This window comes from Dromiciops gliroides, chromosome 1 (genome assembly GCF_019393635.1).
Source record: "Dromiciops gliroides isolate mDroGli1 chromosome 1, mDroGli1.pri, whole genome shotgun sequence".
Classification (NCBI taxonomy): domain Eukaryota; kingdom Metazoa; phylum Chordata; class Mammalia; order Microbiotheria; family Microbiotheriidae; genus Dromiciops; species Dromiciops gliroides.
In genome coordinates, this window is record NC_057861.1 from 745,930,721 (window position 1) to 745,947,708 (window position 16,988).

Here is a 16,988-nt window from a genome sequence, read left to right on the forward strand (position 1 = left end):
TGCAAACCACGCATCCATTAGCAGGTGAGATCACTCAGTGAGACAAGCTGGAGAGGTGTGTGTGTGTGGCGGGGGGAGGGGGGGGGGGGCTTGGTGGATGAGGGTGCGGCAGGACCTGGCTTCAATGCTGCTCTGCCTTGTACAAGGCCCAGGCTGAGCCCCTAGAGTCACAGCACCTGCATGAAGAGTCACCAAAAGGAGACGAGGAGCCGTCAGACACAGGGGAGGAGACAGCTGAGGACCAAGAAGAGGGCATTAGGTTGGGCAGTTAAGAGATCATTGGGAACTGAAGGAGACCCTTTAAGTTCGATAGTGAGGTTGGAAGCCAGATTGTAGAGAGGTTCAGAAGAGAGTGACAGTATGGATAACCTGTATCAGATTGTTTACTGCTTTACAAACAGAGACAGAGATAGATAGATAGATAGATAGATAAATAGACAGACAGACAGAAAGACAGAGACAGAGACATGGACAGAGAGACCGAGACAGAGAGGTGCACACAGAGAGACACACAAAGAGACAGAAACAGAGACATAGAGAGATAGAGACAGAGACAGGGACAGAGAGTCAGAGAGAGAGACAGGGAAAAAGAGACAGAGACAGAGACAGAGACAGTGACAGAAACAGGGACAGAAAGACAGAGACAGGGACAGAGAGACAGAAATAGAGACAGAGAGATAGAAACAGAAACAGGGACAGAGAGATAGAAACTGGGACAGAAAGACAGAGACAGAGAGATAGACAGAGAGACAGACAGAGAGAGAAACAGAGAGAGACAGAGACAGGGAGATAGAAACAGAGACAGAGACTGGCACAGAGATACAGAGACAGAGATGCACACAGAAAGAGAGACAGAGAGAGGCAGAGACAGAGACAGAAACAGAGAGACAAAGACAGGGACAGAGAGTTAGAGAGAGATAGAGATGGAGACAGATATAGAGACAGACAGAGAAACAGGGAGATAGAGACAGAGACAGAAGAGAGGGAACAATTTTCTGGGGTGAGAGGTGATCAAAACACATGTGGAGGGGGAGAGGGAAGCAGGGGTAGAATTTGGAACTTAAAACTTAAAAAACCCCAATGAATGTTAGAAAGTGTTTTTAAATGTAAAATGGGGTGGGGGGGGAATAAAACCTTTTTCTAAAAAGTGAGAGTGACAGGAGAGGAAGTAGAAGCCTCTGTTGGAGATGGCTTTCTTCAGTTTAAAGGCTATGACTTCTTCTAGGTCTCAGCTAAAATCCTGTCTCTTACAGGCAGCCTGGCCCAGCCCCTCTTAATTCGAATTCTTTCCCTCTGTTAATTATCTCCTATTTGTCCTGTGTCCAATTGCTTTGTATATGCTTGTTTACACTTTGTCTCCCCATTAGATTGTAAAGTCGAAGGATTTTTTGTTTTGGGGTCTTTTGCCTCTTTTCTGCACCCCCAGCTCTCAGCACAATGTCTGACACATAGTAGGCACTTAAACCAATGTTTATTGATTGATGGATTGACTGAAATCTAAGGAAGGATGGTTGAATCGACTGTGGATTTTAAGGATGAAGAAACAGGGACATGTTTGTAGGCTGCAGAGAAAAGCCAATAGAGAGGAAAGAGGTATGTGTGTGTGTGTGTGTGTGTGTGTGTGTGTGTGTGTGTGTGTGTGTGAGACAGACAGACAGAGACAGAAAGACACAGAGAGAAACAGAGACAAAGAGTCACAGAGACAGAGAGAGACACATACACACAGACAAGAGAAAGAAACAGAGACAGAAAGAGACAAAGAGAAAGAGAGTGAGAGACAAAGAGAGACACAGAGAAAGAGAGGCGAGGGGGACAATTTGCTGGAGAAGATGAGAGGGGATGGGAATACATGAGGAGAGGTTAGGCTTGGCAAGGAGAAAGGTCACCTCTTCATCTGAGACAGGAGGAAGGGGGGCAGTGGGGGATGTCTAAATAATGTGAGATGGGGAGAAGGGGAGAAACAAGAGGTCTTAGAACTTGGTCTCTGAGTTTTCATTAAAACAGGATGAGTCACATGAGGTGAGGGCCTCAGCTGGGAGACTGAGGGGAACGGTTGCCATGGAAACCTCAGGCGAGACAGCAATGTTCTGAACAGCTTCTGAGAGGGGGATAGTGAATCAATTAGGGAGAAATAGAATGTTTTTCTTGCCGCAGTAAGGGCTTAGGTGAGAATAGATAACACAAATTCACTGTGGACCTAATCAGCAGGATTTCATGATTTCCTCCATTTCTATTCATCAACACATGAATAGGAGTGAGGAGGGGAGGGATGGTGTGATTAATCCAGGTCTGGGGAACTGAGCAGACTGAGTTACTTGGGACATTATCTGAGGGGCCATCAATATGTTTATTGAAATCCTTTATGTGCCAGTGAGAGATGGAGAGAACAAAATGGCGGGGACCTAAGCACTAAACAAAATGAGGGGAGAATGAAGGAGAATATTCTGGAGTGAGGGGGTTCCAAAGATCACTGCCATGGGTGTCTGCTCACTAACAACACAACACAACAATCTGCTTTGGGTGATACATTGGGATCGTGGAGACCTCAAGGTGGGGGGGAGATTACTGAGTAATGGTGGTGGAGGGAGAGCTGGATGGACAATGGGAAGCTGGGAATATTCTGCCTCTTCCATCGTTACTTAGTTTGGGAGTATTGGCGAAAGTGTGGCCAGTCCCGAGAAGGGAGGTGAGGCTGGTAGGTGCTCTCTGGAGGGAGCCAAGGGTCCGGAGGTGACTAGAGTGAGAAAGGAAGAGGTTGAAGATGAAAGGGAGCCTGACCATTTCTGAGCAGGCATTTCAGAGGGCACTGTAGACAGGGGAGGAAGATCTGGATTGGGACAGTCATGCCAGGATTGAGGTAGAGGGGGCAAGGATCTGCTAGGAAGTTGTTCCTTCATCTGATTCATTTTGAAAAGTGTTTATTAGATTGAATAAATAGTAACAGCTTCGCCCTGTTTGTGTCCCCCTCTGTTTATTTTTTGTTTCATTGATGCTATTCCCCCCCCTTTTTAGGGGTATTTCTCTTATTATCCAACAGTGACTTTCTTCCCTCCTATTGAAGCCCTTCCTTTTTAATAAGTAAACGCAGTCAAGCAAAACCAATTAAAACCTCTGAAAATGACTATGTGATTCTGTGCCCCTTGCCACGCTAGCTACCCCCCCTCCCCGGACGCTCTGCTCTTTGTTTAGGTGGTCAGAAGCTCCATCTGTTACAGGCTGGCGAGGCCTCACGGGACTTGGTGGCAGCTAAGAGGCCCGGCGGACAGGGTGCTGAGCTTGGCATTGGGATGGTCCTTGTTTTAAGTCCTGCCTCTGCCACTTACTCTTTGTGTGACCTCTCTGGCCCTCATGGTCCTCATGCCAACAAAGGAGTTGGATTCTAATGGCCCCTAGCCGGGTCCTTTCTATCACTAATCTTGCAAGCCCAGGACTGGCTTTCTTTTCCCAGACTTACTTGTGGCTCGACCCATTTCTTTGCCGTGAATCTTTGCATTGGAGCAACGTTTTCTCCTTTAATTAGTTAGTGTTTGATTCCCTGGTCCAGACTGGCCATGGCTTAATGCTTGTGCACCGTGGGTCCCGCTGTCGTGGTCAGTCACCTTTTTTTTTTTTTTTTTGGTGAGGCAATTGGGGTTAAGTGACTTGCCCAGAGTCACACAGCTAGTAAGTGTTAAGTGTCTGAGGCCGGCGGTCAGTCACCTTTGGGCCGTTCTTTGGTGCTGGAGATGCATGTCACAAAGGACTCTGCCTGAGTTCACCACAGTCAGGCCAGCTGGGCTGCGATCATTATGGTGTTTTCCTCAGAGCCAGCCCTAGGATTTTTTCATGTGAAGCAGAACCAGTTGAGGAGAGAGGATGGGGAGGATAGAGTTGTGCAGGGAGATGTGGGATCTGGCCCCTGCCCCAGAGAGGCAGTCACTCAAGTCAACCAGCATTTATTAAGTGCTCACTCTGCGCCAGACACTGTGTTAAGTTAGGGGGATGCAAAGAAAAGCAAGAGCTAGGTCCAGGGGATCAAAGACTTCATGTTCTAACGGAAACAACCATTCTAGTCACTCTATGTGAGGTGGGAATAGGAGGTAGGCTCAGGAGGAAGGCACAAACAGGAAGCAGCAGTGGGTACTGGGAAAAGGCAGGAGCATCTCTGGGCAGAAAGTTGGGCAGAGATTTTTCTTTTTCTTTCTCTGGAAGAACTCCGAAAGTGCCGCATTGCAGAGATGAGGGTTACTATAGGGCGTTGTGACTCACTCCCAAGGCTGCCTGCAAAGAGCGGCGCCTAGCGACTCCAGAGAAGTGGAGAAAAATCCCTCAAATCCGAAAACAAAAAACACCTCCAGATAAATGAATCAACAAGTACTGAGCCCCTCCACCCACACTCCCGACCCCCCCACCCCTGCAGGATTTATGGATGGGCATAAACAGGATGAGATAAGGAGGGAATGGGGAAGGAGGGAGGGGGGAGCGGGGGAAGGAGGCAGAAAGCGCCTACTTGGATGAGATCATTGAAGCATCGAAATATCAAAATATAGGAAATCTCAGTGAACCGACAAAAAATACTTTCTCTTGCCAGTTACATTTTCCTCTTAACTAAAAACAAGTGTTTTTTCACAGATTGTGTTTACGGGTTTGCATAGAAATGCCCGAGAGATTTTTAAAATTAAAATTGTATTGATGCCCTTTTTTGGTTTTGTTTTGAAGAAGCTAAGACACTTCCCAATCTATGAATCAAACGTTTATTAAGCGCTTACGGTGTACCAGGCCCTGTGCTAGGATCTGGGGTTAGGGACTGGACCTGCGATTCAGCCATATAGAGAACTCCTAGATGAGAAAAAACCTCCATTTATGCAGATGGGAACTTTTCTGCAACAGATAGTGTTAGAAGGCGCCTATAGCACTGAGAAGTGAAGGAACATGCCGAGGGTCACACACAGTATCCAGCCGTAGAGCTGGGAGGGACTTCAAGAGGCCGTGGAGCCAAGTGACAGAGCGGGAAACCGAGGCACGGGGAACTGAAAAGACTTGCCGGGGTCACACAGAGAATGCAGACCTCCGAAGCTATTCAAGACAAGGGGAAACTGCATTCCGGGAGAGAGAGGGGCCGGCTCGAGCCCAGGCCCCGGGGGCGTAACGGAAGCCCCTCGTCTCTCTTCCCGGCAGCCCCCTCAGGAAGGGCGCGCCTTGCACCCCGGCCTGGCTGCTCGCGCTCCCCAAATACCGCACCCGGAGCCCTTGTCCCCGTCTCAGTCTAACCTTCTCTCCATTACCAAGCTGCCGCAGCTGCGACAAATGAGTAATAACCAGAAGTGAGCCTTTTACCTAGATCTTCCTGGCTCTGAGCTGGTTTTTGGATACAAAACCAAAAAGTCCCTTCTCCTAAGGCAGGGCTTCACCTTTTCCCACTCGAGACCCCTTTTCGCCCGAGAAATTCTCCCACGACTTCGGTTACACACGTATATAAAATAGGTTTCCATAACCTTTTCCTGTTGCCAAATTGATCGGGACCCCCACACTCAGTTACGTGACCCCATATGGGGTAGTGACCCACGGTTTAAGAAGCCTTTGGAATTCTTTCGGGGGTGCACGGCTGTGCTTGAACCCTCCCCAAGCGACTGGGAGCCTTCTGCAGGACACAGTTCCCCTTCCTGCCTCAGTGGTTGCTTATTGCTACAACCTTAAAATGTTAATCCTTCAGTCTGGCATTTAAATCCCTCCACAAGCCGACTCCAACGTGTGTATGTGTGTGTATTTAAACATTTCAGTTTATTTGTTTTTTTTAACATTCTCTTCTTTTTAAATTTTGAGTTTCAGATTCTCTCTCCCTTCCATTCCCTCCTACCCTTTCTGAGAAAGCAAACAATATGATATCAATTATACATGTGAAATCATGCAAACCATATTTCCATGTTCGCCATTTTTTTTTAAGCAAGAAAAATAAAGTGAGGAAATTCTACTTCACTCTGCACTCAGAGTTGATCAGTTCTCTCTGGAGGTGGAGAGCACTTTCCATCATGGGTATTTTGGAACCGTCTTGGATCATGATCCGAGTAGCTAAATCATTCGCGTCCTACAATATTGCTGTTACCCGTTTTCAATGTTCTTTTCACTTCACTTTGCATTTTTCATATGGGTCTTGCCATGTTTTTCTGAAAGCCACCCCCCCCCCCACCGCATTTCTTTTAGCACACTAGTACTCCATCATAATCATACGCTACAACTTATTTAGCCATTTCCCGATTGAAAAATGGGTAAGGGATATAAGCAGGCAGTTTTCAGGAGAAGAAATCAAAGGTCTCAATAGTCACATGAAAAAAATGCTCTAAATCACTATTGATTAGACAAAGGCAAATTAAAACAACTCAGGTAGCACCTCACACCTATCAAAAATGACAAGTGCTGGACGGGATGAGGGAAAGATAGGGACACTAATGAACTGCTAGTGGAATGAACTGGGGAACCCAAAGGACTATCAAACTGAAGACCCTTTGACCTGGTAATACCACGACTAGGTCTGTATCCCAACAAGATGAAAAAGAAAAAAGAAAAAAAGAAAAAAAGGAAAAAAAGGAAAGGGCTTTTATGTACAAAAATATAGGAGCTCTTTTTGTGGGGGCAAAAAATTGGAAACGGAGGGGATACTCATCAGTTGGGGAATGGCTGAACAAGTTGTAATCTCTATATTTCTAGACTTGACTTCACATGACTCCAGCCTCACCTACTCGGTTTTAGCCGAAATGACCCGTGCAGTATTTCCCTTCCGAACCCCTCTCCTCTCCCCTTCTCCTCCATAGAGTCAGTCAACTAACACTTATTAAGCTACGTGCCAGGCACTGTGCTAAGCTGCTAGGGGTACCAAAAAAGCGGGGGTGGGGGGGTGGGGGGGCAGGGAAGAAGACCATCCCTGGTCTCCTAGAGCTCAGGGCATTAATAGGGAAGACAATAACTAAATAACTCCGCAGAAATCAGCTATCGACAGGATAAATAACTCATAATCAACAGAGGGAAGGGCGTTGGAATTAGGAGGGAATCGGGAAAGGAGTTTAGGGGGGCTTGAAGGAAGCCGGCAGGGAGAGAATTCCAGCCAGGGATGGGAATGTTTTCTCCAAGGAAGCGTATAAGCACTTATTAAACGCCTTACTATGTGTCGGGCACTGTGCTGAGCACTTATTCCGCGCTCACAACAACCATGCATGGTGGGTGATGCTATTATTCTCATTTTACAGGAGAGGAAACTGAGTCCGGGCTGGAGTGGCTTGCGCAGGGTCCCCCAGCTCTGGGCGGAGGTCGCATTTGAGAAGGGGTGTTCCAGTCCCCAGCTCCCGCGCTCCGGGCCACCCGCAGCGCCTCCCCCCTCCCCTTCCCCCGCCAGCCAGGCCGGGCTGCAGAGCCGCCTTATGCAGGTTACTTTGTATCTGCTTTGTGTTTCTTTGTATCTGGCCCTCTCCATCCCCCCGCCTCCCTCCTGCTTTCCAGAAGTTTCAGAGCTCGGTGGGAGGGGGGCTGCGGCACTCTTTTTTATAAGGCTTCTTGAGCGCCCCCTAGAGGAAAAAGGAACGCGAGCGGGCTGGCTTTCAGCGCGCACGAGGCAGCCAGACAGGGCGGAGGCCCTGCAGCACCAGCTCCGGCCTCTCCCCGCCAGCACTGCAACAGGTTTTCCGTACGCATGCGCGAGGAAGGGGCGGGGGCGGTGTGCGCGCGCGTGAGTGTGTGCGCGAACGTGAGTGTGCGCGTACGTGAGTGTGTGCGTACGTAGTGCGTGCGCGCTTGCGTCGCTTCGATCGAGAGCTCTACGCTCGTCCATTGAGCGTGCCTGGGAGAGGAAATCGGAAGTGCGGGCCGAATGCGATTGCTTTTCCCTGGCCGCTTCCGGGAGCTATGGCGGTCAACGCGACCACGAACCCGTCCCAGCTGCTGCCGCTCGGTAATGCGGGAGAGCGGGAGGCCTGGGAGGGGGCACAGAGGGCAGGGGGGAAGGCGGGGAGCCTGAGGAGCCAGCCCCCGGTGCGGGGCGCGCCGGGAGCTTCCGGTCCGTCCCTGGGGCCCTCCACCTGCGGGACCCCGGCCCTGGGCTAGGTCCTGAGGCGGCCGGCTCGCCCTCCCGGGCCTCAGTTTGTTCCTCTGTTGAATGGGATTCTGAGGAGCCTCCCAGCCCAAGGCCCGCTCCTCCTGTGTGAGCCCGGGCAAGTCACGTCAGCTCCCCGTGCCTCAGTTTCCCCCTCTGTCAGGTGGCTCCATGGCCTCTGAGGTCCCTCCCAGCCCTGGGTCCGTTATCCATTAAGTGACCCCTTTCAAGTCCTTTCAGCTTCCCCGTGCCTCATTTTCCCCTTCTGTCAAGTCACTTCAGAGCCTTCTTGGTCCCTCCCATGTGACGTTGGGCAGGACCCTTCATGCCCCCTTGCCTCAGTTTCCCCATTTGTCTGGTGCCTCCACGGCATCTGAGGTCCCTCCCAACCCTAGGTTCTTCATCCCCTGAGTGACCCCAGGCAAGTCCTTTCAGGTCCCTGTGCCTCAGTTTCCCCTTTTGTCAAGTCACTCCAAGGCCTCCTTGGTCTCTCCAGCGCTACATCCATTACCTGATGTGACAGGCAGGACTCTTCATTCCCCCTTGCCTCAGTTTCCCTATCTGTCTGGTGGCTCCATGGCCTCTGAGGTACCTCCCAGCTGTATGTACATTGTCCCCTCAGTGACCCCAGCAAGTCACTTCAGCTCTTTGTGCCTCAGTTTCCCCCTTTGCCAAGTGGCTCCATGGCAGCTGAGTTCCTCAGCCCTAGGTTTTTCATCCCGAGTGACCCCAGGCAAGTCTCTTCAGGTCCCTGTGTCTCAGTTTCCCCTTCTGTCAAGTCACTGCAAGGTCTCCTTGGTCCCTGCCACCCATAGGCCCATCACCCCACGTGCTTGTTCTTGGGCAAGTCACTTAACCTTTTTCTGCCTCAGTTTTTTCACATGGGGATAAAAGCAGCATTGGCCTTCCAGAATTCCAGATTTCTCTCCAGGATGGTTGGATCATTCCACCAGCAGAGAGTTAGTGTCCCAAGTTTTCCACATCCTGTCCCACTTTTCCTTCAGTTATTTTAGCCAATGGAGTGGGTGTAAAATGATATCCCCAGGTTGTTTAATTTGCCTTTCTCTCATCAGGAATTACTTAGAGCACTTTTTCCTTTGACTATAAATAGAATGTGAGGGTGAAATGAGATAATATTTATCAAGTATTTCGCAGACATTAAAGAGCTACAGAAATGCTATTCTTCTTGTTGTCTTTGTTGTTGAGTGGAAACTCCCTGAGGGCAGGAACTTTCCTTTTTGCCTTTGCTTCCTTGTGGCCTAGCACTTTACTCCACTCATTTCCTTAAACAGGAAGGTTTGAGCCCTGGCTCTCCAGTGTCCTGCCGGGTGGTTTGGGAGAGCTTTAATTAAGCCTCACTGATTGATTAGTTGCTACTTCAGAGAGGGAGCTGGCTCTGGAGGATCGAGGCCGGGTGTGGCATCTAGAATACCTGGGTTCAAATTCTGCCTGAGATGCTCCTGCGGCAGCCTGAGCCAGGGCCTTGCCCTCTGCCTGCCTCGTGGTCGTTATCCTCCGTGATCTCTGAGGTTCCTTCTAACTCTAAAGCAATTAGCTTCTGGTCCGATCTGTCTGGCCTCAGGGAGACTCGCTCATTACCCTCTCTGGACTCACTTTCCTTATCTGCCAAATGAGGAGTCAGATCAGACAGTGCCCAAGGTCTCTTCCCAGCCTCCATTTGTGATCCCTTGAACATAGTGGCTGTTTAGTATTTGTTGAATTAGAATGAATTTCTGTACATTAAGGTTTGCAGAACACCCTCCTGGAAACATTCCTCTGAGGTAGATTGTGCAGGTGTTATGATGCCATAAGGGGAAACTGAGGCTCCAAGAGGAGACATGACTTAGCCACAGCTGGTCACTTTCTGAGACAGAATTTGCATCTGAGTCTTGTTGGCTGTCAAGTCTGGCTCTAACATGCAGCATAGCCTGCCCTTCCTGGGTTTTAGTGGGAGACCCGTGCTCTGAAGTGGGCAGGTGGGCTTTGGGTCTGGCTGGCCTGCCCCACCTGGCTCCCTGGGCCTCCTGTTGGGGGCCTGAGCAGGTTTGATGAGATATTCTCCCAGGTACTTTCAGTGCTGGCATCCTGTGGACCTGGGCATTGGTTAGGAAACAGGCCCTAAGGGGTGGGAAACGAAGAGCCCCAGTTTAGGTTCTTGGACTGCTCGTTGTATCTGAGGAAGCACAAGCTGCTGGCAGGGAGACTTCTAAAAGTGTCCCTGGAGAAGTCATTTATCTTTTGGGTCTTGAGGTTCCCCATCTGTGCAATGGGTGTGGCTGGGGGTGGGCTTGGACTGGCTGATCCTGAAGGACCCATTGCATTGATCCGAGAGGGCTTAGGACTGACTGACTGGGTTCAGGGCTTTTCTTGAGACATCCTGATGCCACTCACAGTCCTGAATGTGGAGGGAACAGGGGCCCTGCTTTTGTTTGATTTACTGGCTGCCAGACCTTTGCCCACCTACAGCTTCCTGCATGTTAGTCCTGCTATGCCAAGGCGCCCCCCCCCCCCCCTTAAAGGGCAGATGCCGCTCTCCTCCCCTCCTATCCTGTTCTCCGCATCAGGGCCTTGTGGAATGAGACAGCAGATGTGGAAAGACCCAGAACAGAAGCTTTTAGGCCCGTGTCAGGCTTTTGGGTTCTTGTGGCTTCTCTTTTAACACTGGTCAGCAGGGCTGAGTGGGGATGCACAGAACACTTACTAACGCTTTCTCTTTGTCTTCTATGCATCTAGAACTGGTTGACAAATGTATAGGCTCGAGGATTCACATCGTGATGAAGAGCGACAAAGAAATTGTGGGCACACTGCTGGGATTTGATGACTTTGTCAGTATCCTTTGAAGTGATGCGTGTAGACCATTATTTAAAGTCCCACGATCAGTTTGTTAGTATCAGTACATTTGGAGAAATTGGGCACTGCGTAGACCCGGAGGCCTGTGGACCTGGAAGAGCAGCTCCCCCTGCTCCCTGATCTCTTGGAGTCCCTCCATTCAGCCCATCCTGCTCCGTGTTGTGTTATTTATGTCTCTTGTCCTTGGTTAGTGTGAAGCCTCCTGAGATTAGGGCAAAACCTCTGTCTTAGTCCTTTTTATCACTAGCACCTTGCAAATAGCAGGCATTTGATACAAAAGAGAAAGAGAGAGAGAGAAAGATGACAGCGCTCATCCCCTCAGACAGAGAAAGATGACAGCGCTCATCCCCTCAGACAGAGAAAGATGACAGCGCTCATCCCCTCAGACTTTTGGAGTGTTCGGCTTTATTTTCTTGACACCAGATTCCAGACATGGTGTTGGAAGATGTCACTGAGTTGTGAGTATAAGTGAAGTTTGGTTTCAGGGAAGATTTCTCCTCCCCTGGTTTCCCAGTTCCTTTTTATGGCTCTTCCGTTAGAATGGAAGCATCTCAAGGGCAGGGAATGTCTCTTTTCACTTGTATTTGTATTTCCAGTGCTGAGCACAGTGCCTAGCACATTGTATGTTCTTCATAAATGTGATCTCTCTCTTTCTCTTTCTCTCTTTCTCCCCCCTCTCCCCCCCCCCTTCCTCCCCTCTCTTCTCTTTCCCTTCCTCCTTCTCTCTCTCTCCCCCTCTTTTGCTCTCCACCCCCCACCTCCGCTTTTAACACTAGTGAGTCAACATGAGCCCTGTGCCTTTGCTGATTTAAACACTATAAATGCCTTGCTATCAGACTGCCATAGAGTTGTAATAGTTGATGAAATTGGTTTGTGGAGTTATTGTCCTAATCTAATGATCATGAAACCTCTTTGCCTCTATAATGAGTAGAGTAGGCACATTTGGGTTTTTTTTTTTTTTGGTGAGGCAATTGGGGTTAAGTGACTTGCCCAGGGTCACACAGCTAGTGTTAAGTGTCAAGGGTCTGAGGCCGGATCTGAACTCAGGTCCTCCTGAATCCAGGGCCAGTGTTCTATTCACTGTGCCACCTAGCTGCCCCTAGAGTAGGCACATTTGAACAAAGTCAGTTCCCCTTACCAGCTGAGGACTTTCAAAGCTTAGTCCCGCTTGGGGCCTGTCACAGTGACTGGTTGCTCAGCTCAGAGGGGGCATAGAGAAGCCAGCCTAGCTTCCTGACTTAATCTCAGAAAACAAATGGATTGACAGGATTCCTCTTCTGACCAGCTGTGCCTGATTTTGAAGCTGTTTTATGAGTTAGCCTCATATTTGTTTAGAAATCCTTTTAATATGACATGTCTGGACTCATTGCATCAGAATCAGATAGAAATGAAGGCCACCAAACTGACTAGAAAGATCCTTGCTAGCTACTCAGTGATTTAGAAAACCACATATCAACATTAGCTATGTCATTTATCATGTTTCATATTTCCCAGTTAACATTTGCATCTGGCTTGAGCACAGAGTTGTCTAGATAAGAGATTTCAAGTGTCTCTTGTTCGCCTGGTGGAAGGACTCCCTCTTCAATGCAGCATAAAGGCCTTTTGCATCTCAGTAGCTGGTCTTCATGGTAGTTGGAGCCACACAACTTAATTTGCTGGTGGATAACCTGGTGATGGCTCCTGCCAAACCTGGGCTGGTCCTTGGAGCACAGATATGCCTTCTGTCCCCAGGCCCATCCGGGAAGCTTTTCAGTTTAGGGGAACCTGTTGAAGAATCCACTGGCCCTGATGTAGAGAACTGGGGGTGGGGGTCAGCCTCCGAATACGTTCTTCTGACACCAGCAGTGCCGAGCTCTTCAGCGCCGGTGCTTCCAGGTTGCAGCCCCCGGTAGGCTTTTGCTCCTGAAGGACCGGGGCCAAGCCAACTGCTGAGGCCGGAGCAGATTTTCACATCCTGAACCCTGGATCTCCATGACACTGGAAAGAGTGTGGGTAGGGAGAGTGTAGGGGCAGGTTTTGTTGTTTTCTCCTGTTGTGTCCTTGGGTCTGCTAGTCTAGCTTCAACGGCCAGGAGGAAGGAGGGGTGCCCTGCGACCTCAGGGCCATGTTGTGTTTGTTTCAAACCTTCCTTTGGGTTCTAGGTGTTCTAGACTATGGAGCCGGCTGAAGTTGTTTCATCCTGGTGCATAATTTCTGTTTTGGGAGGTTTGAGAGGTTATGAGGATTGGAGATGTCTAGTCTTCCATCTCTTGCTCATGTGGCCCAGAAGGGGTCTGGAATAGGATTTTTTTTGGGGGGGGGGAGGGAGAGTCAATGGGGGCTAAGTGACTTGCCCAGAGTCACACAGCTAGTAAGTGTCAAGTGTCTGAGGCCGGATTTGAACTCAGGTCCTCCTGAATCCAGGGCCGGTGCTTTATCCACTGCGCCACCTAGCTGCCCCCCACTGTTGAGTTTTAATGTCTACAGTCAAGCATCTTCCTTGGTTCCTTTGGAAAAGAGTTGGGACTGGGGGCAGCTAGGTGGCACAGTGGATAAAGCACTGGCCCTGAATTCAGGAGGACCTGAGTTCAAATCCAGCCTCAGATACTTGACACTTACTAGTAGATATTTTCAGTCTAGAGCATAAACTTTGTTTTCTTTTTACAAAATACCAATTGATGTTACATATATTAACTCAGTTTCTGCTTTCTGGCTTCCTTTAGTGAGATCACACCTGAAGGAAGGAGGATCACCAAGCTCGATCAGATCTTGCTAAATGGAAATAACATAACAATGGTGAGGCAAGCGTGTTTCTGGCTCTACTTTTTGGGGTGGAGAAGGATTGAGGTCAGGGTGGGACTTTCTTAAGAATTTCACTTGTGCCAGAGCCCCCGGAGAATCTAAAGTGGAAGGAAGGAAGGCAGACCTGTGTGTTCAGCGCCCAAAAGGTTTCACATCATAGCCAATGAAGCAGGCATGAACCCAAACAAGGACAGAACATCCTTGGAGTCTGCATTTCCTCTTTTGGTTTTCACTGGCATCTGGGGAGGAGGTTGGAGACCCTGCTGTCCATGTTAGAGTGCCTCAGATGGCATCAGGGTGGCATGGGAAATGTAGGTGCAATCAAGACAGGCATTTTGGGTTTTTGGTGACCTTGAAAGTCCTTGTCTTGCTGCATTAAATTTTAGTTTAGCATTCTTCTTTCCATTTGTGACTGTTATTCCTCAAAGCACTTAGGATATATGAGTGGGAAAATACCTGTTGGAGACAGACTCTTCAGGAAACATTTGTCATCTGCCCAGACTCTCATCTCTTTAAGTCTTGGTGGCAGGGCAGTGCACAGCCGGATTGGGGATAGCAGGGCTCTGCAGGCAGCCCGAAGTGAAGGCAGTGGGGAGAGCCCTGGACCTGGAGGCAGGGGCCGGTTCTCGAATAATGAGCAAAGAGCTTTGTCTCCTAGTTTTCCAAGGCCGTGCTTCTGGTGACAGATGGTTACAAGGGGAATCTTTCACCAGGGGCACTAAACTGAAGCAGTCTTGGACCATCCCAGCATTGTTGCTGGGGGAGAAGCAAATAGCTTTGTGAGGCGAGAGTGGGCCTGTTTGTCTTAGGGAACCTCCCTCCTCCATGAGGCCTCAGCCTGGATTCCCAGGCTGGAGGAGGTCCTGCTGCTACACGGTTCCCTGACTTTCCCATTGCTTCATGCCCCAGTGGAAATGGGAGAGGCGGGTGGCTGTGTAAAGCCCGGGCTGGCCCCTCGACAGGATTCTTGTTGATTCAGGGCATGTCTTTACCTCCCTGGGGCCCTGGCTTTTCTCCTGAGCTAGTACGTTTTCTGGATGACATTTGATTTGGTACGATTTTGCATCTGCTTCACGCTTCCAGAAATGCTCGCTAAGCGTCCACATTATTGGTGATGAAACTGTCTGTTATTTTCTGTCTGTCTGTCTAGCTAAAATGCATCTCTGTGTGGATGTATAACACTCACACGGAGATGCCCAGGACTTTGCTTAGGGGGGCAGAGCTTGCTCACCACAGTCCCCCAGCCCCTTGGGTAAGGGATGAAGCTCTTGATACTTTTAGGGATGTCTCCTGGGCAGACACAAGCAGGCACTGAGGAGAGCGCTCTGTAGTTGTCAGGGTCAGAGCTTCAGAGCCCATGGGGAGCCCTTCACTTTACAGACCAGGAGCTCAATCCCCGGGGGAGGGGAGGTCACCTGCCCAAGGTCACAGGTCATCAGTGATAGGCAGGATTTGATCCTGGGTCCCCCAGCTCTGAGGCCAGGGTATTTTTTTTTTTTTTTGCGGGGCAATGGGGGTTAAGTGACTTGCTCAGGGTCACACAGCTAGTAAGTGTCAAGTGTCTGAGGCCGGATTTGAACTCAGGTACTCCTGAATCCAGGGCTGGTGCTTTATCCACTGCGCCACCTAGCCGCCCCCCAGGGTATTTTTTACTGTAAGCAGGGCTTGTAATCTCATCAGCTGATGTCTTCCTCCATTGCTTCACTGTGACTGGGAGGTGATTCTGGATTCTTGGAGACTCTGCCAGGGGAGCACAGGCCTACCCAGAGCCATAACGGGCCTGAAGAAGCTGATTAGGAAAATATGCAGTGACTCCTCAAATGTTTTTTGAGGGGAGTGGGGTGTGTGCATGCAGTTTCTTCTGTGTGGGGAGTGCCAAGGTAGGGCAACTCCCTCCACCAATGCTGATGTTCAACTTGTGGGGCAACAAGAGGGCCCTAGAGCTGCTGTGTCTTCCTGTCTCAAGGCTGGCCTCTGATTTCCCCGGCCATGCTGCCTTTTATGAAAGACTAGGGGGGCAAAATTGTATGTTCTTTCCTGAGATACAGGATGAGCTAGTGGTGGTCTTGGACCAGTCCACCGAAATTCCTAAAGGATCCTCACTGAAGGGTCGGCTTCTGAGTAGCCCCTGAGGCCCATGAAAACCAGTTGTGGAAGGCTTGTGATCCGTGTGGCATAGAAAGTCTTCCCCCTAGAAGCAGAGCTCTGCAGTATTATTTATGTGAGCTGATGAGAAGCAGTAGCCTCGTTAGTTAGCATATCGATTTGCAGTTTCTGCTGCTAGCAATATTGTCCTCTAGTCTTGCTAAGCGTAAAAGGATTAGAAAAATCTTTCAGGTAATAGGAATGTTTAGCATTTCATATAAATGATAACTATTTGGGAAAATTGTTGTCACGTAATCTTCCCAGCATATTCACCTTCAACAGCTTAAGCCAGATGTCATTGTAATAAGTGACATTACTTAATCCCTGGGAGGTGTTCAGAGACAGAGATGGTAATTTACAGGTGCGACAATCTTCTGTCTACCCGAAGGCAGCTTTGTGGGCAGACCATTTTGGACCAGGTTTTGTAAAAACTTCTTTGGGAAACTTAAACTAGTGAAAAATATCAGCTGAGGTTGGTATGGTGAAGATGTAGACATTTGTTCAATGTTGACTAATTTTACTTCATGGAAACCCTGGTCTGTAACACGGTTGTTTTTCTCCTATTTAGCTGGTTCCGGGAGGAGAAGGACCTGAAGTGTGAAGTTGGAAGGGATTTCTTGGTCACCCACAGGATCTTTTTGGTTTATGGTCCATCAAAGGGAGGGGTGCTTGGTTTTGTTGTGTCATGTTTTTTTTTTTCTTTTTACTTTTAATGTTGACATTTGATACAATTCAATTTCCTGTTAAAGGGAAACTTTTTGAGGATGGATTGTAAATTATATTTTTTGTATTTTAGAATCATGAATTTCTTGTAAAAGAAGAAATCAGTTTGATGTTCAAAGCCTAAAATAAAATCTTTTTTTCATTACCTTTGGTTTTCTTCATGATAACTGTCCATGTCAAAGGGGATGGAGAGAAGCTGACTCAGTGAGCATTTCCTCCTGATGAGAGGCCGGCAGAAGTGAGAATCTTGGGAAAGTAAGAGAGTCAGGGCTTCTTAACAAGCCTGACCTTCGTGGCATCTGTGGGGGGGGCTTCAGGGCCCTTTGAATTAATAGACAACTTATTTTGCTAACTACTTCATTTCCTGTGTAATGCTGTGTATTTCATTTTCTGTATTAATCTGAGAGAGAGTTCATAATCCCCAGATAAG

General features: G+C 48.9%; 1 protein-coding gene across 1 annotated transcript; it reads left to right on the top strand.

Moving 5' to 3' along the window:
* Positions 1 to 7,773: 7,773 nt before the first annotated feature.
* On the top strand, positions 7,774 to 16,703 carry LSM5 (LSM5 homolog, U6 small nuclear RNA and mRNA degradation associated). Its single transcript, XM_043979639.1, has 5 exons — positions 7,774 to 7,918; positions 10,793 to 10,888; positions 11,340 to 11,367; positions 13,612 to 13,684; positions 16,404 to 16,703. Exons 1-5 carry the CDS (start codon positions 7,873 to 7,875, stop codon positions 16,434 to 16,436), a joined length of 276 nt encoding a protein of 91 aa, XP_043835574.1. The 5' UTR covers positions 7,774 to 7,872; the 3' UTR covers positions 16,437 to 16,703.
* Positions 16,704 to 16,988: the final 285 nt, after the last annotated feature.